Raw genomic sequence first — 26,929 nt, forward strand, 5'->3', positions numbered from 1 at the left:
AAAAATATATAGGATTATAAAGGCAATCAATTAAATTCAAATACATCTGAAGCCATGGTGACCTTTGAGGAAATAAAAATTCAAATACAGTTTCATTCCCAGGTTAAGAACTCTTGTTCTAAAGAAAGAAATGTTCAGTTCTAGTTTAAAGCTAGAATTCTACAGTAACCCATTCATCTTTTATTGACTTTTTTTTTTTTTATACAGGATCTCACTTTGTTGCCCAGGCTGGAGTGCAATGGTGCGATCACAGCTCACTGCAGCCTCAGACTCCTGGGCTTAAGCGATCCTCCTGCCTCAGCCTTCCAAGTAGCTAGGAATACAGGCACACATTACCATGCCCGGCTGGAGTGCAGTGGCACAATCTTGGCTCACTGCAACCTCCTCCTCCCAGGTTCAAGCAATTCTCTTGTCTCAGCCTCCCGAGTGGCTGGGATTACAGGCTCCTGCCACCATGCCTGGCTAATTTTTGTAGTTTTTTAGTAGAGATGGGGTTTCACCATGTTGGCCAGGCTGGTCTTGAACTCCTGACCTCAGGTGATCCACCTGCCTCAGCCTCCCAAAGTGCTGGGATTACAGGCGTGAGCCACTGCGCCAGGCCTCATTGACTTATTTAAGGGTATTAGCTGCTGGAATTATAGCAGCCAAACTAAAGACAGACAAAAAGTGCTTCTAAGAAGGGGAAGCAGGTAAGGAGCAGGGTGGGAATTGGATGAAATGTCTAAGCTGTAGACAGTAACCTCTAAAGTATCATAATCTAGAGTTCACAGGACACAGGCCCTTTAAGGCAATCTGTGAATCTAGCTCCACACCACATGGTTCTCTAAAAGGGATGGAGCTGTATCAGATATACCACACGACTTCATAGAATCACATTGAAATGTTGGCTTTCTAGAAGAGTATTAAAAAGACTCAGTCTGGAGTACCCAGATGAGATTACCAAGGGGATGCAGGCTTGCTCCATCTTGAGTAAACATGAAGATGTTGGCAAAGAAACAAAGGAGATACCCAGAAATAATCTGAATGATGACCTTGGTATAAGCACCAAAGTCTATGAAGATGGTCTTCAGCAGGGTCACCTGGACTCACCTGTGTTGTAACTTTGTAGGCTACATATGCATTCATACCATCCCCTGTGGGAGAACAAGAAAGCAGGAGAAGATTATCTTATAAACCAAAGCAGTGCCAATCCAACTAACATTTAACCAGGAATCATAAGCCATAGGAACCCGGAATAAGAAGGGACACTTGTTTCATCTCCAAGCTTTATATGCAATCTTAGAATCCAGTTCCTACTCTGCCTCAGGGCCTCTGCCGCACATAGCAAGCCCCCATGGATGCTGGCCAGGTCCCAGTTTGAGTTACACAAGAGAGTCAGCCCTCTGTTTCAAAGCCAGGCTCCATTTATACCCTCCACAAAGCAGCACTGGATACTGACAATCCATCAGTTGTTACCATGCCAGTATTTGGTCTGGTTACACACATCTGTCCGAAACCAAACAATTCTCTTGCTGTATAAAGCAGGAGAAGGAAGCAACTGATGTAAAAGGAAACAAGTAGTTCTACCCTAGGCTAGCTCTGGGCTTGATTTGCTCTTTCAAAAATATCGTCGCAACCCCCTCCACTGGTGCTGGGGGGGACACTGACCTCTCTGATCTAGCATGTTCACCAAGAGCAAAGGGTCTGGCAGGAAGACACTTCGGCTGCCTAATGTCACACAAATCTCCCTTTCCTGGAGCAATTATTTTTATGAAAAAGCCTTTGACTGTTAAATAATTTGGGATTCAAGCTATTGTTTTTCTCTGTGGCGATGTCCTGACCTAGACTACTTAAGGAGATAAAGATGCCATTGATACCCTGAGCACTGAAAAGACATATTCTAGAATCCAAACAGACACAGCTCCAGTGCTGGACTATGATGTTTGGGGTTGGTTTTGTTCCCTGCCTCCCCCACCCTTGATTCCTTCCCACATCAAACAGGAAAACCTAGGTCAACAGTTACCAGCTGCTTAAGCCCCTGAACTGGTTCTGGGGGGACGGGTGAGGGGCCCAGGGAAGGAAGAGCAGGCAGTACTGGATCAGCAGGGTCACACATTACAACTTGGTTTCAGTAAGATGGCTGGAAATGCCTGCTTTTTGCAAAATGTACCAAGAATTTGAATATTACACAGGAACAGAGGGCTTGTCTGCTGTACTTCCCCAGCTCCTACCAAAAGGGTGTATATAAAACAGAACCCATAAGCTAAACTTTAAAAATTACTTTATACTGATTACCACCTTTAGTTCTCTTCTAAACCACCTTACTAACATTACCCAATACTACTAAGGATGTTTACTACTGATAAAAGAAAAAAAAAAAAAAGAAATTTAAGTTTACTTTATAGAAGTAATATTCAAAATTTCATTCACAGCAGAATAGTTATGGTCAAATGTCCAAGAAGTCAATCCCATAATTTAGTGCCTGCAATTAAGAAAGTCTAAATGCAAACACAGAGAAAATAGAAAAGCAGGATCTTCAGATATTTTGTTTCTCAGCTGCTTTTACTTAGGCAATGTACATGAAGAGACATACTGCATGCACAAAGAGAGCACACAGATCTGCAAATGAGCTAGTAATACAAGGTTTTAAATTTACGTAAATTTCCAGAATAATTTCAGAGTTGAAGATAACACATGCAAATTACCAAGGCTCTAAAAAGCATATCCTGGTAAAAGTTAAATTCTAGATTATTTAGATGTGTGCAGGAACAAGAAGCACATGTTGAATAAACAGCCCACACAAACAGAATGTGTTGTTACAAAGATCAGGCCTTGAATATGAAAATATTTTAATTAGCTGGTTTCTTGGCATCAACATGACTAAGAATCTAGACTATAGTGCAAGGAGATGAAAACTTATTACCAAGAGTGATTTGTGTTTAAATGCATCTGATCCATGGACTGTTTAATTTCCTCTTTGTAATGGGATAAATTGTGTTCCCTTCAAAATAGGTGCATTTTAAGTTCTAACTCCCAGTTCCTCAGAATGTGATCTTATTTAGTAACAGGGTCTTTACAGATGTAATCAAGTTAAAATGAAGACATTAGGGTGGGCCCTACTCCACTCAGGTTGGTGTCCTTATTTGCTAAAGAGGGAGTGTGTGCACAGAGATAGACATGTATAGAGAGAAGGCAATGTGGAGACTCTTCGGAAGAATGCCACATGACAGCAAAGGCAGAGACTGAAGTGATGCATCGACAAGCCGAGGAAGGCCTGAGGCTGCCAGAAGCTGGGAGAGAGGCATGAACAGTCCTTCCCTAGCGTCTTCACAGGGAGAATGGCCTGCCGACACCAGGATTTGAGATTTCTGGCCTCCAAAACTGTGAGAAATGTCTGTTGTTTTAACCAGTTTGTGGTACTTTGCTACAGCAGCCTCAGGAAACCAGTATGTTCCCTCTCCTGGTTCAGACATCATGGCTTATCACATTTTAAGAGAATTAGTGCCATTCATTCATCTTATTCCGTCAAGGATTTAAAGCAGTGAATAACTAGCTTAAAATTAATGTGTTTATAGAATATCCATAAATATTAGAGAAGCAAGAGAGAATCTAGACATATAATCCAAAATCCTGGCCCAGGCTCTACCACTGGCCACACTGTGCCCTAACAGGAAAGCTACTTCCTTTTTGGTCCTCAATTTCCTTTTCTGTTAAATGACAGAACTGTATAAGAAGCTCAAAAACATCCTACCAATGCAACAGTCTGGGAAAAGCAAAGCTCAACAGTTCAAATACAAAAAAAATTTTTTTTTTGAGACAGGATCTCACTCTGTCACCCAAGCTAGAGTGTAGCAGCGTTATCTTGTCTCACTGCAGCCTTGACCTTCCAGGCTCAAGTGATCCTCCTGCCTCAGCCTCCCAAGTACCTGGGACTACAGGCATGTACCACCATGCCTCTATGAGTTTTAATTTTTTTGTAGAGACAGGGCTAATTTTTTACTTTTTGTAGAGTTGTGGTCTTGCCATGTTGGGCAGGCTGGTCCTGAACTCCTGGGTTCAAGTGATCCTCCTGCCTTGGCCTTCCAAAGTGCTGGGATTACATATGTGAGCCACTGCACCTGGCCTAAAATCAACAGTTTAATGACAACCATTTTGGCCGGAGACCAGGGTAGGCAACATAGTGAAACCCTGTTTCTACAAAAAATACAAAAAGATTAGCTAGGCATGGTGATGCATACCCGTAGTTCTAGCTACTCAGGAGGCTGAGGTGGAAGGATTGTCTGAGCTTGGGGAGGTGGAGGCTGCAGTAAGCTGTGATTGTACCACTGCACTCCAGTCTGGGTGACAGAGTGAGACCCTGTCTCAAAAAAAAAAAAAAAAAAGACAATCATTTTGGCATAAAGTCTAACAAGTTCCTGTCCCTAGTTTCAAATAGACCAAGAGTTGAGAATTACATTTGTCCTCTCAACTGTATAAACACTCCTGTTTAGGAAGACAGGCTCTGTATAGCCTCTTCTGTAAGGGACTACAGGTAGAACAAGGAAAGACGAGGCCTATTGTTCTCCACTCAGGGATAACTCTTGCAAGCTTGGGAGAGGGGAAAGCCATCATAAAGTTAAAGCCAGACAAAGTTAAGTGTTATGCTTTTTGAAGATCTAACTTCAATTTGAGTACAATCCAACCTGGACCCCACAGACGGACTTCTCCACCTCATAAGGTTATCAAAAGTATGTGTATAAATGAGAGTTTCAAACTTCTTGAGGGAAAAAATAAGTTCAGTGTCTCTCAATTTGAGAACATGTATTTTTTAGGGTGCTCACATGGAATTTACTATCTTAAAAAAAAAAGGGTCTTATCAACCCCGAAGGAGAAGATAATGTTTGGGTTTTCTTTTTGTTTTTTTTGTTTTTTTGAGACACAGTCTTGCTCTGTCGCCCAGGATGGAGTGCAGTGGCATGATCTCAGCTCACTGCAGCCTCCACCTCCTGGGTTCAAGCAATTCTCTGGCCTCAGCCTCCTGAGTAGGTGCAATTATAGGTGCACACCACCACGACTGGCTAATTTTTACATTTTTAGTATAGATGGGGTTTCACCATGTTAGCCTGGCTGTTCTCGAACTCCTGACCTCAAGTGATCTGCCTGCCTTGGCCTCCCAAAGTGCTGGGATCACAGGTGTGAGCCACCACAGCCAGCCTGTTTGGGTTTTTAAAAAGAGAATCTAGCTGGGTGCAGTGGCACATGCCTGTAATCTTAGTGCTTTAAGAGGCTAAGGTGGGAGGATCACTTGAGGCCAGAAGTTTGAGACCAGCCTCGGGCAATATAGCAAGATCTCATCTCTTAAAAAAAAAAAAATTAGTCGGCATGGTAGCACATGCCTGTAGTCCCAGCTACTTGGGTGGCTGAGGCAGGAGGATTGCTTGAGTCCAGAAGCTGGAGGTGATAGTGAGCTATGATAGTGCTATTGCGCTCCATTCTGGGTGACAAAATGAGACCCTGTCTCTAAAAAACAAAAAACAAAAAGAATAAAAATAAAAAGGGATTCTAGTAGTATTTGATGATTCTGATTTTTCTTCCTAAAGCCAAGAAGAGACTGACTAATGCATTGAGTAACTGCAGTTTCTGGCCTTAGAAACATAGCAAGGGGTCCACTTTTACAGAAAAGATACTAATGAAGTACTTCACATTGGCTAGTTCAACTCTGAGGGTAGCCATCCTGAAACGAGCTACCTATGCTTTCCACAGCCACATCCTAACATCACAAGGAGTCCTAAGAACCACTTACCTATCTTCTCAGGATCAGTTATACCGACTGTCAAATCAAATTGATCCTCCTGTTCTTCTTCCTCTAGCTTTTTCAAGAAAAGACAAATCATGAGAGTTGATACGAAAAAAAGCTATTAATTTTACCCTGTTAATAACCTTATATCAATCTAATAAAATCAAGATGTATCCTTCAGTGTTCAGCTTTTGTCCATTCCCAACAATCCCAATGAACCAACCCTCAAAATTTTAAATTAGGAGCCAGCTTACAAGTCTTTGTTACATCTATCCTCTTAAAATCTTATTTGGATGACAATGAATAGCTGCCAGATTTAGAAAGACTTGCCTCCTGCAGGCTAGGAAGGGAATGAGGAGAAACTATACTCCTGAATATGGAGCTTCACACACCAAGTATCTTGAGTAACCATTGAAAGCCTTTGTGCTCTGGGCAATAGATACCCTGCCCAAGAAAGACTCCTGTATTGGATTCTGGCTGTCCATTAAGCATAAAGATCTCCTTCAAGAGTCATAACTATGTTCTCAGGGTTCATACTCAACCACACTTCAGACTGGCAGTACACAGTCCTAAATACCTAAAAGTGGTGAGACCAATAGCGCAGATTCTCACCTCCTCATAGGTTGGCTGGTGCTTCGAAGAATTTGGGGCTTCCTGTGGAGGAAGAGAAATGAGTGTTTTGGCTGGCACCTTCTTCTGATTATTTTGTGTGTTGTCCAAGGATAGCTCCACTGTGGCATCTAAAATGAAGTTGATATTTTAAAATGAAGGTCAGTAGTGGGTCTTTGAAGGCTAAACTTGTATAGGCTAAGAACTTACAAGAACAATAGCAAGCACTCTCAATACACAGAGGCTCTCAGACTAAGAGTCATAAAAATGTTAACAAGGAGAAAAGGGGAGGAAGGTAAGGGAAGTGTTCTTCTAGCACAGGCTTAGCAGAACAACCTCTCCTTCTCCTTTCCAAGTACAACCACTTGGCTACCCTCTCCTACATAGAATTTAGGCAAGAACCAAGGATAAGCAAAAAGACAACACAGCCAAAATAACTTTATTAATTTTATGTTTTAAATTTTATTTATTTTTTAGACAGAGTCTTACTCTGTTGCCCAGGTTGGAGTGCAGCAGGGCACGATCTGGGCTCACTGCAACCTCCACCTCGCGGGTTCAAGTGATTCTCCTGCCTCAGCCTCCTGAATAGCTGGTACTACAGGTGCATACCACTATGCCTGGCTAATTTATTTGTCAATTTTAATCTTAGGAGTATTCCTTTTAGAACATTATATGAGCCCTATTTATTATAATTACTTGTAAAGGGCCAGGCGTGGTGGCTCATACCTGTAATCCTAGCACTTTGGGAGGCCAAGGTGGGCAGATTGCCTGAGCTCAGAAGTTTGAAACCAGCCTGGGCAACGTGGTGAAAATCCATCTCTACTAAAAATACAAAACAACAGTAGCCGGGTATGGCGGCCTGAGCCTGTAGTCCTAGCTACCGGGAGGCAGAGGCAGGAGAATTGCTTGAACCCGGGAGGCGGAGGTTGCGGTGAGCCGAGATCACGCCACTGCACTCCAGTCTGGGCAACAGAGGGAGACCCCATCTCCAAAAAAAAAAAAAAAAGAAAAAATTGTTTGTAAAAGAAGTTCAGATATTCGCTTTATACACCAATATGACAGAAGAGGCAGGCGTACTGACAGGAAAAAAATGACATCAAAGGAAGAGTCAGGAAAACTATAAGCTAGAAAAACATGGAGCCACGACACAAACATAGTAACATTTGGGAAAGGGAAGTTTTCCACACCTGATGACAGCACTGTTATTTTAGCATGATTTAAGAATTTTTCCTAATAGTTTAGATCTCCTTGTAAAGGTTAAATTATACTTAATATATGCTATCCAATTTGCGAAAAAAGACATGTAATATCTGAAAATCTTTCTATTCAAAACAGTTTAGAAAACAGTGCTTAAGGGCTGCCTTTGTCTATCCGGAAAGAACTCAGTTGAACAGAACGACTCATTCCCTCAATGTTCCAGAGCAGGGACTTTAAAAATAGCATTATGTACCATTTTTAGGCATCAAAATTTTTTATGCAAATAAAAAGAATGCACTTTCAACTTGGAGCAATGGAACTAGATGCTCTAAGCCTAAACAGTACAAACTTTTTTTCTTTTTTAGTAACAGAAAACATAAATATCAATTTGGGTTTGGTCTGAGCAGCAGGTATTCTATTTTAATCTTAGGAAATTCAAAGAATGCTGTTTCTTCTTCTTTTTTCATTTGGAGCTAAACAAAAGCAGAGATTATGGTTTACGCATATATGCCTATAGCATAATCAAGTCCCAGATCAGTATTCTAATCATTAAATGTGAATCAAGTATGCAAACAGGGTTGCCACACTGTTATAAATGAAATCTGATCCCTATCAGGAAAGCTAGAGAGGTGGTAACATAATCTGACTCTGGGGTGGGAGTATAAAACAAACAAGCAAAAAAGTACAGCTGACCCTTGAACAACACAGGTTTGAACTGCATGGGTCCGTTTATACATGAATTTTCCTCTGCCTCTGCCACCCTGAGGCAGCAAGACCAACCCCTCCTCTGCCTCAGCCTACTTACTCAATGTGAGGATGCAAGAATGAAAACCTTTATGATGAACCACTTTCATTTAATGAAAGGTACGTACATTTCACTTCCTATGATTTTCTTAATAACATTTTCTTTTCTCTAGCTTACTTTATTGTAAGAATACAGTATATAATACATGTAACATACAGAAGATATGTTAACTGATTAGTTAATTGATTATCTTATCAGTAAGACTTCCAGTCAATAGTAAGCTATTAGTAGGCTATTAGAAAAGTTTTGGGGAAGTTATAAACAAATTTTTGACTGCGCCTGCATTGTTCAAGGATTAACCATACATATAATGAACATGTTAGGATATTAGGAGTCTCTGAAACAAGCAACCAGTTGAAATATGCGTTGGATATTCACATCATGCAGGTCCCACACAAATAATTCAGTTAACAAACATGTTTGGAAATGAAACAAGAAGTATTGCTCATCTAAAATATTTGACTTACTAGAATGCTACTAAAAACCTTTTGCCAGCTTGGGCAACATGACAAAAGCCTGTCTCTATAAAAAATAAAACAAAACCAATACACAAATATTAACCAGGCATGGTGGTGCCCGCTTGTGGTCCTAGCTACTCAGGAGGTTGAGGTGGGAGGATCACTTGAGCCTGGGAGGTCGAGGCTGCAGTGAGCCATGACCACACACCACTGCACTCCAGCCTTGGGGAAAACAAAAACCAAAAACCAAAAAACAAAACAAAACAAAAAACAGCCTTTTGAAGAACTGTGTATCTTCTACTGAAATTCACATGATAAAGATGCCAAAACTTATATTAAAACATGCTTTTTTCTTTGAACTCCTGTTAAGAGTAATGGAAAAGCATTCAGGCTCCATCAGAGACTCTGATCATCACTAGATTTATTATTTAAAAATGAAATCAGAACATTTAAGTTTCCACAGTCAAATATCTAAAACAACTGGGAAGCTATTCAAGTCCTAAACTAAATGTCTCATTGCAGACATTCCATTCTAGAGATATCTTATGTTCCTTTCTTAGAAGTGAAGCAGGTATTGGCTACTTATAAAACTAGTAGGGGAATGAAGTAAATCAGAATCCTCACTATGAACAAGTATGTCCCTAATAAAGATCTATAAGTTCATGTGTATAAAACCCAATCACTGGGTAACTATCACACTAAACTGTCAGGTCAGGTCTTCTTATAATGAAAGATCATATAAATGTTAAGGTCCCAGAGATAGAAAATTCACTTTCTTTTCAATCTTCCATGTAACCAAAGAAAATTCATTATTTGCCTTCATATCACTTCTCCTCCAGAAATTTATTTATATTTTTATTTTTTAATAGAGATGAGGTTTTGCTATGTTGCCCAGGCTGGTCTTAAATCCTAGGCTCAAGGAATCCTTCCACCTTGGCCTCCCAAAGTGCTGGGATTACAGGCCTGAGCCACCGTGCCTGGCCTCCTCCAGAAATTTTATCCCAAAAATAATCAGTACCAGAATAAATACTGTATATTTAAATTTCAGGGATGAAGGGAAGTGGAAAATCTCAATTTTTATATTCCTTCTTCTAATCTCCTTTCCTTGTGTGTCTTTTCAATTTCCTACCAGAGTTCTAACGTAAGAGTTGTCCCAAGATCTTACCCTCCACCCTCATCTTTCTCCCTCCTCATCATTCACTCTTTTGAGGATCTCGTTCACATGGAAGTTTCAACTACCACTTCTAGAAAGATGATACCCATATGTCCAGTTCTTGTCTTTCCTCAGGTAGGAAAGAAAAGTTCAAGTCACCTCCTGGGTATTTCCCTTTGCATTTCAAATTTAAAGCATCTAAAACCAAAGCTAACTTTTTCCCCAAAGACAATTTTTTCTTTAGAATGGGGTTCTATAACGATGCCATTTTCTTCTCAATCCTTGGACTTGAAACCTCTGACTTGGTCTTCAATCCGCATTTTTTTTTGATACCCATTATATTCAATCACTAAAATCAGATTTTGTTGATTTCCCTTTTGAAAAGTTTTCACCTTTCCTTTCCTGCTTTTATTACCTTATGTTCAGTCTTTGCCATTTTATTCTTGAACTAATTTGTGATTGCCTTCTAAAATATTATCTGGTCTCTGCCCACTGCAACTAATTTAATATAATTCCAATTCCACTAGGTCAGTCTTCCTAAAACATTACTTTGCCCATATCACATTCCTTACACAAAGCTGCCAATGGCTTTTAACTGGCATTAAGATGAAAATCCAGACTCGAATTAGTAATGTCTAAGGTCCTCCCAAATCTCTTTGCAAATTACATTTCCAGGCTTATCGTCCATGACTTCTCCAAGAATGTCCTGCTGTGGTCCACCAACTTTACTGACTGATGCTCAAATATACCTTACACTTCCTGCCCAACCATGGGGCCCTTTTTTCCTTTTCTCCTACATAAATCCTGCTTCTTCCAAGATCACTTTATTTATTTTTTTATTTTTTTGAGATGGGGTCTTGCTCTGTCACCCAGGCTGGAGTACAGTGGCACGATCTCAGCTCACTGCAACCTCCACCTCCAGGGTTCAAGCAATTCTCCTGCCTCAGCCTCCTGAGTAGCTGGGAGCACAGGTGCACGCCACAGCGCCCAGCTAATTTTTTGTATTTTTAGTAGAGACAGGGTTTCACTATGTTGGCCAGGCTTGTCTCAAACTCCTGACCTCAAGTGATCCACCCACCTTGGCCACCCAAAGTGCTGGGATTACAGGTGTGAGCCACTGTGCCCGGCCCAAGATCACTTTAGACAGGGTTTTTTCAACAATTGCACGACTGACATTTTGGGCTAAATAATTCCTTGTTGTGAGGGCCTGTCCTGTGTATACAGTGTTTAGCAGAACCCATGGCCTCTACTCCCTAGATAACATTAGCATTCCCAGCTGTGACAACCAAAAATGTCTCCAACCATTTCCAAATGTCTTCTGGGGGGCAAAAGCACCCCCTCTGTCGAGAACAGTGTAGCACCCCTGAACAAAGAATTATCCAGCCCAAAATGTTAATAGTGCCAAGGTTGAGAAACTGTCCTATACTAGTGTTTTTCAAACTGGAGGTTACAGCTTGTTGGTGGATTGTGAAATCAATTCAATGTGTTGCAAAGAGCACCCAAAAGGAAACAACAGAAAAAGTTTCAGGCTGTATTAGAAGTAGTAAGGGCAAGTCATTTAATAAAACTTTTGTTTGTTTTGCACCAGTATGCACATATTTTGGATTATGACACCAAATGCATTTCTTACTCCTAGTCTTGGTCACACAAGGCTACAGGCACTGCTTTAGACACTGGTCTCACACTCCTCTGAGCTCCTGTGACTTAGTATTTCTATCGTTCCTCCAGCTGCATTTCTGTTATTGTTTCAACAGTTTAACTCACCTTCTTAAACAACTGTGTATTTATAACTTACTCCCTAAATCTGAAAGAATCTTGATGGCAGGGCCTGTATTTTATGTACTTTGGAATCCTCCACAAAAGTATTTTACATAAAGTTATGTTCCCAATATTTTTTTTTCCCCCTTTGGTTTTGACTTTAACTCAGCAACTTAACAAAGCCATTTAGGAGGTTCCTAGAATAACTCTTGAGTCCAAACTTGCCTGCAAAGAGATCCTGTGGCTCTTGATCTTGTTCTTCATGGATCCCATTTTCTTTGGAGCCATTGTTGATGGGAAGAAGGGACTTAGTTCTCTTTGGAGACTGGTGCTTACTCTGAAAACAAAGAGATACTCTGAATAAAACATTACCATGAAAAACAAACCCAACTTGCCTAGAAAGCAACTTTTAATGCCTCCCTCAGTTGCCACCAGTCAGCCAGTTCAATAAGCAGCAAATCATTATTAGTAAAGTAAGTGCTGCCCAAGTAATGACAGAGCATAAAGAAGTCCATACATTTTAGGGTTAATTTCTAACAACACGACCTTGCTAAAATGCCCTGCCCCAAAGCACATGATACCAACATGGGTATGTGTACACACAGATAATTTTCAAAAGAACCTGTCCAAATGTATTTCTCTTTCTCTGTTGATGGACTTTATTCTTTCAAATGCTGATTGTGCACATTCTAGTGACCAGGATACAGCACTGGAGTCCAAAATTCAAGCTTTGACACTTTGTAGCCTCAGCTAAACTGTTAACTGAAGCCCAGTTGTGTGGATATTACTGACCCATCTAACATGCAAAGGAAGGTATAACACTACGTTCTAATGCTGTTTAAAAGTATAATTTATCTTTTCATCCTTAACTCACACAAATACAATTTTCAATAACACTCTGTTTCAAGCTAGGAGAATAAAAACTAATCATGCTTAGCCTAGTGTGCACACGGTGAAAATACAGTCAGTCCATGGCCTTTATTCAAAGCTCAGTGATCAGTCGCAAACAAGGGTGGAGTGGGTCCCCAGACCGGTACCAGAGTGAACAAAGCTGGATTGTGCAGAACATGAACTGAAAGTTGAGAATCTGGCTTCAAAAGCCATGGCATGGTACTGCAGCGTTTTGAAGTCAGACCCTAAGGGCAAATCAGTTAAAAGACCTGGCTGAAGGAACCTTTTATGAAACATTTCCTTAACAAATCTGAGGGAGTTTGTTCCTTGGAGACAGACCTTTTCTGACCCAACGGAACAAAGTGAAAAGACAGATCTATTTGGGTACTCTAAATTTGCAAATAGCTTCATCTAAATATTGGGGACACCTTTCAGAAAAGAAACTGTTATCTGGTCTGAAGCTAGTGAATTATCTCAATTAACTGTTAACAGTCAGTTACAGATCGAAACCCTTGTTTGTTATTTCCCCACTTCTCACTACTGCACTTGACTAGTCTTAAAAAATCTTTTTTTGAGGAAAAAAAAAAGAAAAAGAAAAGAAACATACCAATATTTAGACTTATATGAGCAAACAGTCCTTCTACTGGAACTATTCCCTGCTAATGAAGTTTCATGAACACTTAGTTGTATAAGCTTAAATGTTATTCCAAGTCTGTTAGAGACAGTGGTCCTGTCCTCTAGCTGCTTTAACAATCTTAAAAACAAAACTAAAAAATCACTGCAGAAAGACAGGATAAATACAAAAGCAGCATTTCCCTTTTGCTTCACACATCACCAATCACCACCCACCTTCTTCCACAACTACTTCCTTCCTACACTCTTGTACAGTACATAGATCTCATATGAAGCCACCTGATTTCATTCACTTCCCACTGACACCAGTCATCTCCAAATGGAGATCTATGAGAGATTAAAATCCAGTATACATTAAGGATACATGTATACAAATGTAATTTACTAGTAGCTCATGGGGGAGACTAAAACAACAGAAAAGGCATAGGTTAGAATATAGCCATTTAAAAAATGCCTAGAAGGACCCATTCCTGTGATATGAATATGAATAAAGCCAACTTTCCATTTCTGATCCACCATTTAATTTGGAAGGTTAATGACAGAATATTTTCTGGAGCAGTGTTAGAACAGTAGTCTATCTTTCCCTCAAGAGACAGACTCACACGAATGGGATACTGCAGCGAAAACTAGAGGACTAACACCTCTCTTCCTTCACCTAACCCTTTTCAAAAGCCCAAACTGTGGCCACATGTGGTGGCTCACACCTATAAACCTACCACTTTGGGAGGCCAAGGTGGGAGGATTGCTTGAGCCCAGGAGTTGGAGACCAGCCTCAGCAACACAGTGAAGCCATGTCCCCAGAAAAAAATTTTTAAAAAAGTAGCCTAGCCTGACGGTGTGCACCTGTAGCTCCAGCTACTCTGGAGGCTGAGGTGGGAGGATCACTTGAGCCCAGGAAGTCAAGGTTACAGTGAGCCATGATCACACCACTGCACTCCAGTCTGGGTGACAGAGCAAGATCCTGTCTCAAAAACAAAACAAACCCAAACTGTAATTAAAACAGACTTATGTTCCCTTAGTAAGCTAGATAACAACTACCTGTGAGAACAGAAAACTGCTCTCAGATATCCTCTGGGACTGCACCCCAAAAATCACACATGGCTGAGTTCTAAGAGAGCTGAAGATAGACATGACCATACTTCCTATCCTAATCTTTTTTCTGTAGTTCTCTTACAAAATTAATCTTCTACCTATGTAAAACTCTGCATCCTGTTTTTTCCCCTCTACTACCTGAGCATTTTCTCACGTCATTAAAAAGTGTACAAAAATCCCACTTTTAGTTATTTAACTCTCCATTATATGGATATACGACATAATCATTCCCCTAAGGCTGGACAGTTTCCAGGTTCCACCAAATACTACTGTAAGACCCATCCTATATATAAATCCACATCTGATTATTTTCTTGGGATAGATTCTTAAACAGAATTGTCGGACATAAAAGTTTCAAAGATTCTGCTACGCTCCCTTTCAGAAAGACCAACAATTTACATTCCCCCAGAAGTGTGTATGAGTGCGGCATCCACAGCAACACTAAGCATTCTTTTAAAAAATCTTTGCGCCGGGCACAGTGGCTCACACCTGTAATCCCAGCACTCTGGTAAGCAGAGGTGAGCAAACAATCTTTGGGAGGCAGAGGTGCCCACATAACCTGAGGTCAAGAGTTTGAGACCAGCCTGGTCAACATGGTGAAACCCTGTCTCTACTAAAAATACAAAAATTAGCAGCTGGGTGTGGTGGCAGGTGCCTATAATCCCAGCTACTTGGGAGGGTGAGGCAGGGAGAATTGCTTGAATCCAGGAGGCAGAGGTTGCAGTGAGCTATCGAGCCACTGCACTCCAGCCTGGATGACAGAGTGAGACTCCATCTCAAAAAAAAAAAAAAAAAAAAAAATCTTCACTAGGTTGAGTAGTGAAAATTTCTTTCCACTCATTTTGCTGGTCATTTGAACCTGTGACTTGTCTTGATGCTCTTCACCTATTTTTCTATGCTAAGTTGGCATTACTTAGTTAGGTGTGCATTTTTCTTTTTCTTTTTTAAAATTGTGTAGTGGTGTGGTCTTGGCAGAGAGGTACTAGAAAGGTATGTCAGAAAGAGAGAGCACTTTTGTTAACAGCAGGTATTTCTCCACAATTACCAGCCTCAAGCCATTCTAGGCCACTAGCACCATTTTCTTAGCTCAGAGAAGGACAGATACGGGCTTGTTGCCCCTCAGAGCTGACGAAGCCATTCAGAATTTGAAGTATTGCTGTGATTCTGGGCAACTTCCCTTTAGGTTGTCCAGTTGTGATTCTTCCTCATGTTGCTTAACTGCTCTCTGCTCACACAGAACCCTTACATTACAGTCAAAGGATCTCAAAAGGGGAGGTACTGTTAAAACTCAACTGTATTTAGAGATCAAATCCAAATTAAATGGTAAGGTAACATGGCTCTTGAAGGATGAGGTAACTCATTTTTGGAGGGAAAATTAGTATACTTTATAGTAAGGCAAGATAGAGTTAAGGAGTTTGTGTGATCACACGAATGTAACAAGACAAGAACAATTAAGAGTAAGTCTATCCCAGGAGCTAAACCCAGATCATAAGGGAGCAGCCATGGAGTCTTTAAAAATTACCCTGGAAGAACTTAGCATGAAATACTGGCCGGGCGCGGTGGCTCAAGCCTGTAATCCCAGCACTTTGGGAGGCCGAGACGGGCGGATCACGAGGTCAGGAGATCGAGACCATCCTGGCTAACATGGTGAAACCCCATCTCTACTAAAAACTACAAAAAACTAGCCGGGCGAGGTGGCGGCGCCTGTAGTCCCAGCTACCCGGGAGGCTGAGGCAGGAGAATGGCGTGAACCCGGGAGGCGGAGCTTGCAGTGAGCTGAGATCCGGCCACTGCACTCCAGCCTGGGTGACAGAGCGAGACCCCGTCTCAAAAAAAAAAAAAAAAAAAAAAGAGTTAAACCAGGGGTTATCTTGGGGTCCATTAGCCACATACTTCAGGGGGTAATCTATGAACTTGGATGGGAATAAAATTATTATAATTTCATTTTCATTAACCTTGAACTGAAATTTGACATTTCCAATAATCATAGTCAACAAATCATAATGGTAATAGCAGTACCTGAGACTGTAACTGATATTAGGTATTTTTATATGAGATTATGGTTTTTACAGATCTCAAAATCTCATTTATGCTCATCTCTATTTAAGTACATTATTAATGTAAAATTGTTTTAACGTATTAAAATTGTATTTCAATATAATTGGTTTCCTTCATAATTTAATATATTTTATTTTATACATTTAAAAACATTATTCTGGGGATGTGTCCACAGGCTTTACTAGCCTGCCAATTGGCCCACAGCACAAAAAAGGTAAAGAACTTCTGAGATACAGAGTAGAGGGACTAATGAAAATGGAAAAGGGACAGCTGGAAGGATGGGGAAAATAGCATGAAGCTGACCACTGAGCTAGTTAAGGAAAACCATAAGCAAGGCCATTAGAGACCTCATGAGCCCCCAAATTTAACCTCACATTCTACTGAATTCTCTGGTTTAATTTCCCAACTAAACTTTTTGGGTCTCAACCTAACAAAACTTAGAAGGGCCCAGAAAACTGCAGAAGAGTCACAGCACTAATGGATGGATTACCTTCTAAATTGAAAAAGCAAACCCAGTTCAAATCTGCTCTGAAAGCAGAATGAAGCTCCAGCTGTCCATGTGACAAAGCACAAGAATAAGCCAGAAAAAGTTGAGCAACAGCTTTTCCTGGAGATGAGATACTTATGGCTACTTGCTCTAGTAACTATCAACTACTCATGATTTATTTATGTCAAAAGTTACTTAAGAGTGCTTAGCAACCCCTTACAGAAACTGGAAGTCTGACTGCAACCTTTATTGTTTCTCTCATAAGCCCCAAACCTTAAATTTTTTTTTTTTTTTTTTTTTGAGACAAAGTCTCGCTGTATCCCCTAGGCTGGAGTGCAGTGGTGCAACTTCTGCTTCCCGGGTTCAAATGATTCTCCTGCCTCAGCCTCCTGAGTAGCTGGGATTACAGGCACACACAACTGCGCCCGGCTAATTTTTGTATTTTTAGTAGAGACAGGGTTTCGCCATGTTGGCCAGGCTGGTCTCGAACTCCTGACCTCAGGTGATCCAGCCACCTCGGCCTCCCAAAGTGCTGGGATTACAGGCATGAGTCACCGCACCCGGCACCAAACCCTAATTTTAAATAAATTTTAAGTCAGGTTGTTATTAGCCATTTTTTTTTTTTAAGACCGAGTCTTGCTCTGTCACCCAGGTTGGAGTACAGTGGCATAATCTTGGCTCACTACAACCGCTGCCTCCCAGGTTCAAGGGATTCTCCTGTCTCAGCCTTCCAAGTAGCTGGGATTACAGACGTGCGTCGTCACGCCTAGCTAATTTTTGTATTTTTAGTAGACACGGGGTTTCACTATGTTGGCCAGGCTGGTCTTGAACTCCCGACCTCAGGTGATCCACCTGCCTTGGCCTCCCAAAGTGCTGGGATCACAGACATGAGCCACAGTGCCTGGCTTATTAGCCATCTTTAAAAGTCTTCTCCCTTTACTCCAAAAGTAGTGTTTTATAATTACTTTTATTAGCTTTTTCTCCATAATTCTGAAAGCTAAGTTAACTGCTAGTACAATAAAATGATCAAGAAATTAATGAGTTTATGTACTTCTGGGAAATCTAAACTTATGAAAAGTAAAACTTTACTATTTGAGCTGAGCACTAAAATGAGTCTTTGCATATACCTATTACTTTTTTCAAGAATATATTTACCATAAGGTAGAATTTCAACTTCTGATCATTTGACCAGATCTGACCACTTGATGTAATGTTAACTCCAAAAACAAGTGTTTGAGGCAATATCCCTGTAGAAAACACTACACACTAGACTTTTACTAATATTAGCTGTAAATGACTAAACTAGTAAGGAAACAAACAAGTGATACACCTTTGTTTAAAGACACTATTATATAGATTCACTTTCAGAAGTCTGATTAAGACCAGAGAAGGGCTAATATCAAGAAACTTAATGAGGATGTGTTACGTATTTGGGAACCACCACCATGCATGTTTCACAGAACAGAGAAAGCTGAGCCATCAATTTCCTTATGGCTTTTAATAAAACTACCAAACTCTGTCCAGATCTAAAGAAGTCATCCTGTAAACACTCAAAAAGAAATAAACTGTTTATAGTTAACAATCTTTCCATAAAGCATAAAGAAAAATATCAAGCCCGAACAGTTTTACAGGTAAGTACCACCAATTTTTAAGAAACAGATCATTCCAATCATATAAACATTCTTGAAACAATAGAAAAAGAAAGTACCATATAATCTTAATTCCTCAAACCATACAATTTTCATGTGAAAGAAACTATAGGTTTATCTTATGAACATAAATGTAAAAGAATATATAACAGCAATCCAAACCCAGCAATGTATAAAAAAAGACAATATATTATTAAAAGTGCAAAAAACAACAAAAGCTGGCAAGGAAATGGAGAAAGGGGAACACTCATACACTGTGGGTGGAAATGTGAAGTAGCACAGCCATTATGGAAAACAGTATGGAGATTACTAAAATAACCAAAAATAGAACTACCATAGCATCCAGCAACCCCACTACTAGGTATGTATCCAAAAGAAAGGAAATATATCAAAGTATATATATTTCTTCTCCATGTTCATGTTTATTGCAGCACACTACTCACAACAGTCAAGATATGGAATCAACCTAAGTGTCCATGAATGGATGAATGGATAAAGAATATGTGGTATAGGCTAGGCATGGTGGCTTACACTCATAATCCCAACACTTTGGGAGGCCAAGGAGGGCGCATCACTTGAGCCCAGGAGTTTGAGACCAGCCTGGGCAATGTGGCAAAGCCCTGTCTCTACAAAAAATACAAAAATTAGCTGGGCATGGTGGCATGCACCTGTAGCCCCAGCTACTTGGGAGGCTATGGTGGGAGGATCACTGGAGCACAGGAGGTCAAGGATGAAGTGGGCCATGATTGCGCCACTGCACTCCAGCCTAGGAGACAGAGCAAGAACCTGTGCCAAAAAAAAAAAAAAAAAAAAGAACATGTGGTATATATACAAAATGGATTATTATTCAGGCATAAAAAAGAATGAACTCCTGTTATTTACAGAAAAATGGATGGAACTGGAGGTCATTACGTTAAGTGAAAGAAGCCAGGCATAAAAAGACAAATGTCAAGTGTTCTCATTCATCTGTGGGAGCCAAAATCATGGACCTCATGGAGGTAGAGGGTACAATGGTAAGTACCAGAAGTTGAGAAGGGAAGGCAGGGCAGGATGAGAAGTTGGTTAATGGGTACAAAAATACAGTTAGACAAAAGGAATAAGTTCTAGTATTTGATAGCATAGTAGGAAGATTATAGTTAGCGATAATTTATCACATATTTCAAGAACTAGAAGAGAAGAATTCTAACGTTCTCAACAAAAAGATAAATGCTTGAGGTGATGAATATCCCAAATACCTTGATTTGATCATTACACATTGTATACAGGTATCAAAATACCATGTGTATCCCAAAAAGATATACAATAAAAAGATATCAATAAAAAATACAAAAAGACAATATACCATAACCATGTTGAGTCCATTCCAGTAAAGCAGCTCACAATATAACAGATTTAAGACAGAAACCCCATGACCAAAGGATGTCAAAAAATAATAAAATTTGATATTTTATAATTCTTATCAAAACAGCAACAGAAGGAAACTTTTTAAAAAAAACTTGATATCAGGCCGGGCGCGGTGGCTCAAGCCTGTAATCCCAGCACTTTGGGAGGCCGAGACGGGCAGATCACGAGGTCAGGAGATCAAGACCATCCTGGCTAACACAGTGAAACCCCGTCTCTACTAAAAAAATACAAAAAACTAGCCTGGCGAGGTGGTGGGCGCCTGTAGTCCCAGCTACTCAGGAGGCTGAGGCAGGAGAATGCTGTGAACCTGGGAGGCAGAGCTTGCAGTCAGCTGAGATCTGGCCACTGCACTCCAGCCTGGGCGACAGAGTGAGACTCCGTCTCAAAAAAAAAACCAAAAAAAAAAAAAACTTGATATCTACAAAAAATCTTTAACAACCATCATTCTTAAAATTTTATTTTTATGTTTAGTTGACAATTGTACATGTTTATGGGATTCTGAGTGATATCTCAATATATGCATACAATGTACAATGATCAAATCAGGGATAATGAGTATATCTAGCACCTCAAACATTTATCATTTCTTCGTGCTGTAAACATTCAAAATCCTCTCTTTCAGCTTTTTGAAAATATACAATAAATATAGTTAACCACATTCACTCTACAGTGCTACAGAACAAGAGAGCTCATTCCTCTTATCTAGCTGTAATTTGGTATCTGTTACCAGAGGTTGATTAGGATACAAAATTAAACAGGTTTTAAAAAGCTGAGGTGGGACCATAAAATGGTGCAGCTACCATGCAAAGCAGTATGGAAGTTCCTCAAACAATTGAGAATAGAACTACCACAAGATCCAGGAATCCCACTTCTGGGTATATATCCAAAAGATTTAAAAGCAGGATTTTGAGGAGATGTTTGCATGCTCATATTGACATCAGCACTATTTACAATCGCCAAGAGGAAGAAGCAAACTCAAATGTCCACTGGCAGAAAAATAAAATGTGCTATATACATTCAATGCAATATTATTCAGCCTTAAAAAGAGGAAAATCTTGTCACATGTTATAACACGGATGAACCTTGTGGACACTGTGCTAAGTAAAATAAGCCAGTCACAAAACAAATACTGTCTGACTCCAACTTATATGAGGTACTGAAAACATACAAATTGACAGAAACAAAGTCAGAATGGTGATTGATTACCAGGGACTGTGGGAGCTGTTAATAAGTATAGAGTTTCAAATTTGCAAAATGAGAAGTTCTGGATCTCTGTTTCACAATAATGTGAATATACTTAGCGCTACTAAACTATATACTTAAAAATGATTAAGAGGGTAAATTTTGTTTTGTGAATTTTACCTCAATTTTTTCAAAAAGATTTTTTTTGGGCCAAGCATGGTGATTCACGCCTATGATTCGAGCACTTTGGGAGGCCAAGGTGGGAGGATCACTTGAGCCCAGTAGTTAAGAGACCAGTCTGGGCAACATAGGGAGACACCATCTCTACAAATAAATAAATAAATGAAAAATTAGCTGGGCATGGTGGCACATGCTACTCAGGAGGCTGAGGTCAGAGGATCACTTAGCCCAAGAGGTAGAGGCTGCAGTGAGCCATGATTGCACCACCGCACTCTAGCCTGGGAGACAGACAGAAACCTTGTATTTATTTATCAACAAATAAAAAGCTTTCGCCTCCTCTCGCAAGATGTTACAGTGATCGCAGATTTAGGAGTAGTTTCTGAAAAGACCATGTCCTTTCCTGCCTAGATGCTAATACATAACTTATATAACTCTCTAAACTATTTGTAGTTTTCAAGGAGTGACTTCAAATTTATTTCAGTAATTTTTCTGAGTCTCTCTCTCTCTCTCTCTTTTTTTTTTTTTTTGAGATGGAGTTTTGCTCTGTGGCCCAGGCTGGAGTGCTCTGGCATGATCTCGGCTCACTGAAAGCTCCATCTCCCAGGTTCAAGCCAAGAGATTCTCTTGCCTCAGCCTCCCCAGCAGCTAGGATTACAGGCACGTGCCACCACGCCAGGCTAATTTCTGTGTTTTTAGTAGAAACAGGGTTTCACTATGTTGGCCAGGCTGGTCTAGAACTCCTGACCTTGTGATCTGCCTGCCTCAGCCTGTCAAAATGCTGGGATTATAAGCATGAGACACCGCACCTGGTCAAGTCTCTCCCATTGAAGTAACTGGTTTATAGATTCTGAGATGCATGTCTAAGGCTGCTCTTTCAATTATAATGAAACCATATTTTAATTACTGAACTCACAAAGCGTCTTGGGCTGTAAAAAAGAGCAGATGGGATGATTAACAGCAGCAGTTGTTGTATCAATGCCCAGGAAATTACGGGCATACCATAAATTAGTTTTAACTTTACATGCCTCAACTTCAAAACTCTTCAATGCTCCTCTCTGTCTCCAACATGCAACAAAATAAAAGATGAAGATTAACTTAAATTAGTAAAATGCTATTGAAGTCGGCCGGGCACGGTGGCTCATGCCTGTAATCCCAGCACTTGGGATGCCAAGGCGGGCAGATCCCTTAATGTCAGGAGTTCCTGACCAGCCTGGCCAACATGGTAAAACCCCATCTCTATTAAAAATACAAAACTTGGCCAGGCATGGTAGTGCGTGCCTGTAATCCCAGCTACTCAGGAGGCTGAGGCAGGAGAATCGCTTAAACCCAGGAGGTAGAGGCTGCAGTGAGCTAAGATTGCACCACTGCACTTTAGCCTGAACAAAAAGAGTGAGACTCCGTCTCAGAAAAATGAAGTCATTAAGTGTCTATTTGATGGCTTTTAGCTAATCAAATAAATATTACTAGTTTTGTTGTTGTTTTGAGATGGGGCTTCACTTTTTCACCCAGGCTAGAGTGCAGTGGTGCAATCCCGGCTCACTACAGCTTCAAGCTCCTGGGCTCAAGCGATCCTCCCACCTCAGCCTCACAAGTAGGTGGGACTACAGACTTATGCCACCATGCCAGGTTAATAATAGTTTTGACTTTGATCAACTGTGTTAGCCATTTTTAAGGTTAACTTTTCTAATCCACTATTAGATGTTGTGGGGGTTTTTTGAGTAATTCCAGTTTACAAAATGCTCACCAACAAATACAGCTCATGCCCTCAAAAAGTAAGCACTCTTTAAACGTTTATTATAGAGGGAACTCTTCTAAGCACTTTACGGCATTTTAATTTAATCTTCACAATAGTGGTGGAGGTAAATACTAGTATTACTCACTTTTTACAGGTGAGGAAACTGCAGAGAGTAATTAAGTACTATGTCCAGGGATAAGCCAGCCTGCCGTAGAGCCTAGATTTAAAACAGACTTCAAAGCCCACACTCTTACTTTATTCTTCAATGTTGTTCTTTAAAATACCACAAGTGCTACAATCCTCTATCTTCTTTGGCTCACAACTAAAGTATTTATTGGATTATAATTTGTTCTTTATGGCTGTTTAACAAGACAGTTAAACTAGTGAGTTATCTTGGGGTCTTGGCATCCTGAAGATTAACATCAGGATGGGCAGCTTGAAAAATGGCTTACAGGTGGCATTTCAGTTTCTTTAGCTACTCAATTTTCCTAGGTCATACCTAAATAAAAATAATTATGCTTTCTGCAGTAGAACAAGGTCATTCTGACCTCCTCACCTCCCTTTTAGCTGGAAATTAGGCAAAGGATTTTTACAGTCTTACAAAAAAGAGGTATTGATAACTCCATAAAGTATGGTAAGATGAATCAAACTGAAGCTTCTTACATTTATTTTTTAAATTTCTATTTTTTTTTTTGAGACAGAGTCTTGCTCTGTCACCTGGGCTAGAGCACAGTGGCACAATCTCGGCCCATTGCAACCTCCGCCTCCTGGGTTCAAGTGATTCTTGTGCCTCAGCCTCCCTAGCTGGGATTACAGGCATGTGCCACCATGCTCGGGTAATTTTTGTATTTTTAGTAGAGACGAGGTTTTGCCATGTTGGCGAGGCTGGTCTCAAACTCCTGGCCTCAATTGATCCTCCTGCTTCGGCCTCCCAAAGTGCTGGGATTACAGGTGTGAGCCACGGCACTTGGCTACTGCTTTAGGTAACTCTAGAAAGTAACTCCTCACCCTTCCAGGTTCCTTTTTGGAAAATAAATCAACATTTGCCTACATGACCAATCACTTTCAGTGTCAGAGTTTCTGTTTTCATATTCTCAGTCTGTACATCATTACAGCAGTTGCCAACAGTAGCTGTCTTCCATGACTTATAGGAGAATTACTAAACGAACAGACTAAATATTTATTTTAAATAACATACAGAAAGACTAAATTAGCAGCAAGAATTATTATTTCTCAGGAATGCACCTGCAATCCCAGCTACTTAGGAGGAAGGGAGGATCCATTGAGCCCAGAAGTTCAAGACAAGCCTGGGCAATACAGGGAGACTATGTCTCTAAAAACAAACAAAAAGTTTTTCCTGTTTTATGACAGTCACAAAGATTTATTATTTCTCAGAATAACAGACTTCATTTGACAGTTTTAGTTGTTATATTAGAATTATCAAGCACCTTATGAGCTGAGATTATGGACTCAATTTCTGAATACAGGACAGGGAAAATCTGACATATAAATGAGGAAAGCCTCAAACTTTTTCAGACCACATGTTGCATAACAAATTTATAACTATTTTATTTAGTTGGTTACACACTGAGTACTATGAAGAGAAGCATCCAAATAGATAAATTCACAGACCCAGCAATGACTTTTACAGCCTGGAACAACCTATACCAAGTGGTATCAGTAAATATTCTCATCAAACAGCCCAAAACATCTCCACTGGTTCCAATAACTGATGACTGATTTCTACATCACAAAGATTAGCTTTTTTCCAATATTTAACTCTTATTAGAGACCCGGATATTTATTATTGAGGCAGAAGAAGAGCGTCAGCAGGCAGGGAACTTAAGGGCAATTCATGCTGAATCAAGGAAAAACACCAAGGTTTGGGGGCAGGGAATCTGAGGTCAATTTATGTTAACTTTCTAAAAGAGAAAACACCAAGGTCTGGGGGCAAGGAATCTAAGGCCAATTCGTGCTGACTTCCCAAAGCTGAATTCCCAAAAGGAACGCCCTGGGTCTAGGGGCAGGGAACCTAAGGCCAATTAAGGCCAACTTCCTAAAGCTAAACCAAAAGTTAAAACCCCATCTCCCCACGCCCGAGTGGCAAAGGATCAAAGGCTACTATCCCTGCAACCCTCCCCTTCCACATCTCAGATGGAAAGGGAGAGTGCCTTAGACTGGCCACAGGCCAAGCAGAGACCATCGTTCATCTGTGCAGGACGCCAATTCACCTCGGCCTTTAATTAGCCACAGACCAAATCCTTCATCCAGATAAGGGGTAACCCATAGGAACCACAAAAGGAGCACTTAAAACCCAGAAAACTTTGTAGGTGGGCTCTTGAGCCCCTTGCTCCGGGCCACTCCCACCCTGTGGGGTGCTTTCTCACTTTAATAAATTCCTGCTTTCGCTGCTTCGTTTGTGTTTCCTTCCTTTGTTATTTTGTGCGTTTTGTCCAATTATTTGTTCAAAATGCCAAGAACCTCGACAACTTACACTCAAGGGCCTCCTACCGGTAACATTACGGGAAACACCATTTCCTCCTCACATTTCAGATTTGCTCCCAGTGAGGTACTTGGGCACTTGAACGCATCCATTTAACAAGGAGAAAGCTTTCTGATCTATGCAGTGATTTATCTGGCAGTGCCTTCTCTCCACCAGCCTCTGGCCTTATTTTCCTGAAGATCAGATGAATCAACATAACTTTTGTAAACTAAGATCCAGAAAGGGCCTTGGGTTATTATCAGTAAATGCTGGGCTAAAGAAAGAATTGGTGGGCGGGTCACCACCCCAGGCTACTCCACATAACGCTATTCATCTTAGAAGCAGTAAGACGGGGGAAAGGTTTGCATCCCATTCGCTTATTCGGTCCTACGAAATCAGCCTTGGCAGGACACAACCTGCAAAATAACCCCGTGGATCCGTGGAGTCACCATACTGCAGGGTCAAAGGACGGCGTCGGTGGCTCTCCGCTGTTAGGGACCTAGCCGAGGAAGGCACCACAACCCTCATTCTTTACTATTCCCGCCTGGGGGCCGGGAAGTCAAGCCTACCGCTCTGAGCACATCCAGAGTCCCCGGGCCCGGAGTGCTGACACCGAGGCAAGGTCTCACCAGGCCCACTCTGCCCAACCTCCCCGATTCTCGCTTAGCGTCTCTTCCCTTTCGAGGTGCCCTCCCGCCTGCTACCCCGAGGGGTGCTAACTCACGACCACCGCGGCGCCGGTAAAAATGTCCTCCCCCTCGGTGTCGCTGTCCCCAGCCTCGGGTTCTGACCCCCCGGCCGCCCCCTCGGACTCCGGCTCCAGGCCGGGGAAAGGCGGAGGGAGTCTCTCCGAAGCGCTACAGCCACCACCACCCGACGCCATCTTCCTCCACCCGCGGCGGAAGCCGCAACAACAACTTTATCGAGAGATAGCGCCGTGAGCAAAGCGATCCAGCGGTGCGAGGAGTGGGAGGGCCGCAAGGGACCCGTGGGATCCAAGGGGCGGAGGCGCAGGGGCGGGGCCTAGGCGGCGGGGGCGGGACGGCACCCGGCCCGCTGAGGCTGCCCGGCAAATCCGAGGCCTGGATCACGATGCTGAGATATTAATGAGTGGGGCCAAAGGGGCAGAAAAGTAGGAGTTAGGGGCTGCTCTGGTTCCTAGGGCCCTTTGTGCTCTGGATAGCTTTATCCAACAGGCTTCTAAGAGTTCGTCTGAATGAAGGAGTGTGACTAAAATGTTTGAAAACCTCTACATGCCATCTACCCATGCCAAGCACAATGCCCTCACAGAAGTCAGCACAAATCGGCCTTAGATTCCTCGCCCCCAAAAATAAATATTTCGATTGAGGTATCTGAACAAGACTGAAAGAAAGCTTCACCACTTATTCCTTGAGCAACATT

General features: G+C 41.2%; 1 protein-coding gene across 2 annotated transcripts in view; it reads right to left on the reverse strand.

The window, feature by feature from the left end:
• Positions 1-26,536, reverse strand: part of SNX1 (sorting nexin 1) — a 41,135-nt gene extending 14,599 nt beyond the window's left edge. For both annotated transcript variants that reach the window (XM_023185295.2, XM_023185294.2), the window contains exons 1-5: positions 26,253-26,536; positions 11,961-12,072; positions 6,368-6,495; positions 5,762-5,828; positions 1,090-1,133 (exon numbers count right to left, since the gene is read on the reverse strand). In XM_023185295.2, coding sequence (XP_023041063.2) covers positions 1,090-1,133; positions 5,762-5,828; positions 6,368-6,495; positions 11,961-12,072; positions 26,253-26,411 — 510 coding nt within the window. In that variant the 5' untranslated portion in view covers positions 26,412-26,536. The remainder of the gene's footprint in view (positions 1-1,089; positions 1,134-5,761; positions 5,829-6,367; positions 6,496-11,960; positions 12,073-26,252) is intronic.
• Positions 26,537-26,929: the final 393 nt, after the last annotated feature.

Source organism: Piliocolobus tephrosceles, chromosome 6 (genome assembly GCF_002776525.5).
Source record: "Piliocolobus tephrosceles isolate RC106 chromosome 6, ASM277652v3, whole genome shotgun sequence".
In the NCBI taxonomy this organism is placed as follows: domain Eukaryota; kingdom Metazoa; phylum Chordata; class Mammalia; order Primates; family Cercopithecidae; genus Piliocolobus; species Piliocolobus tephrosceles.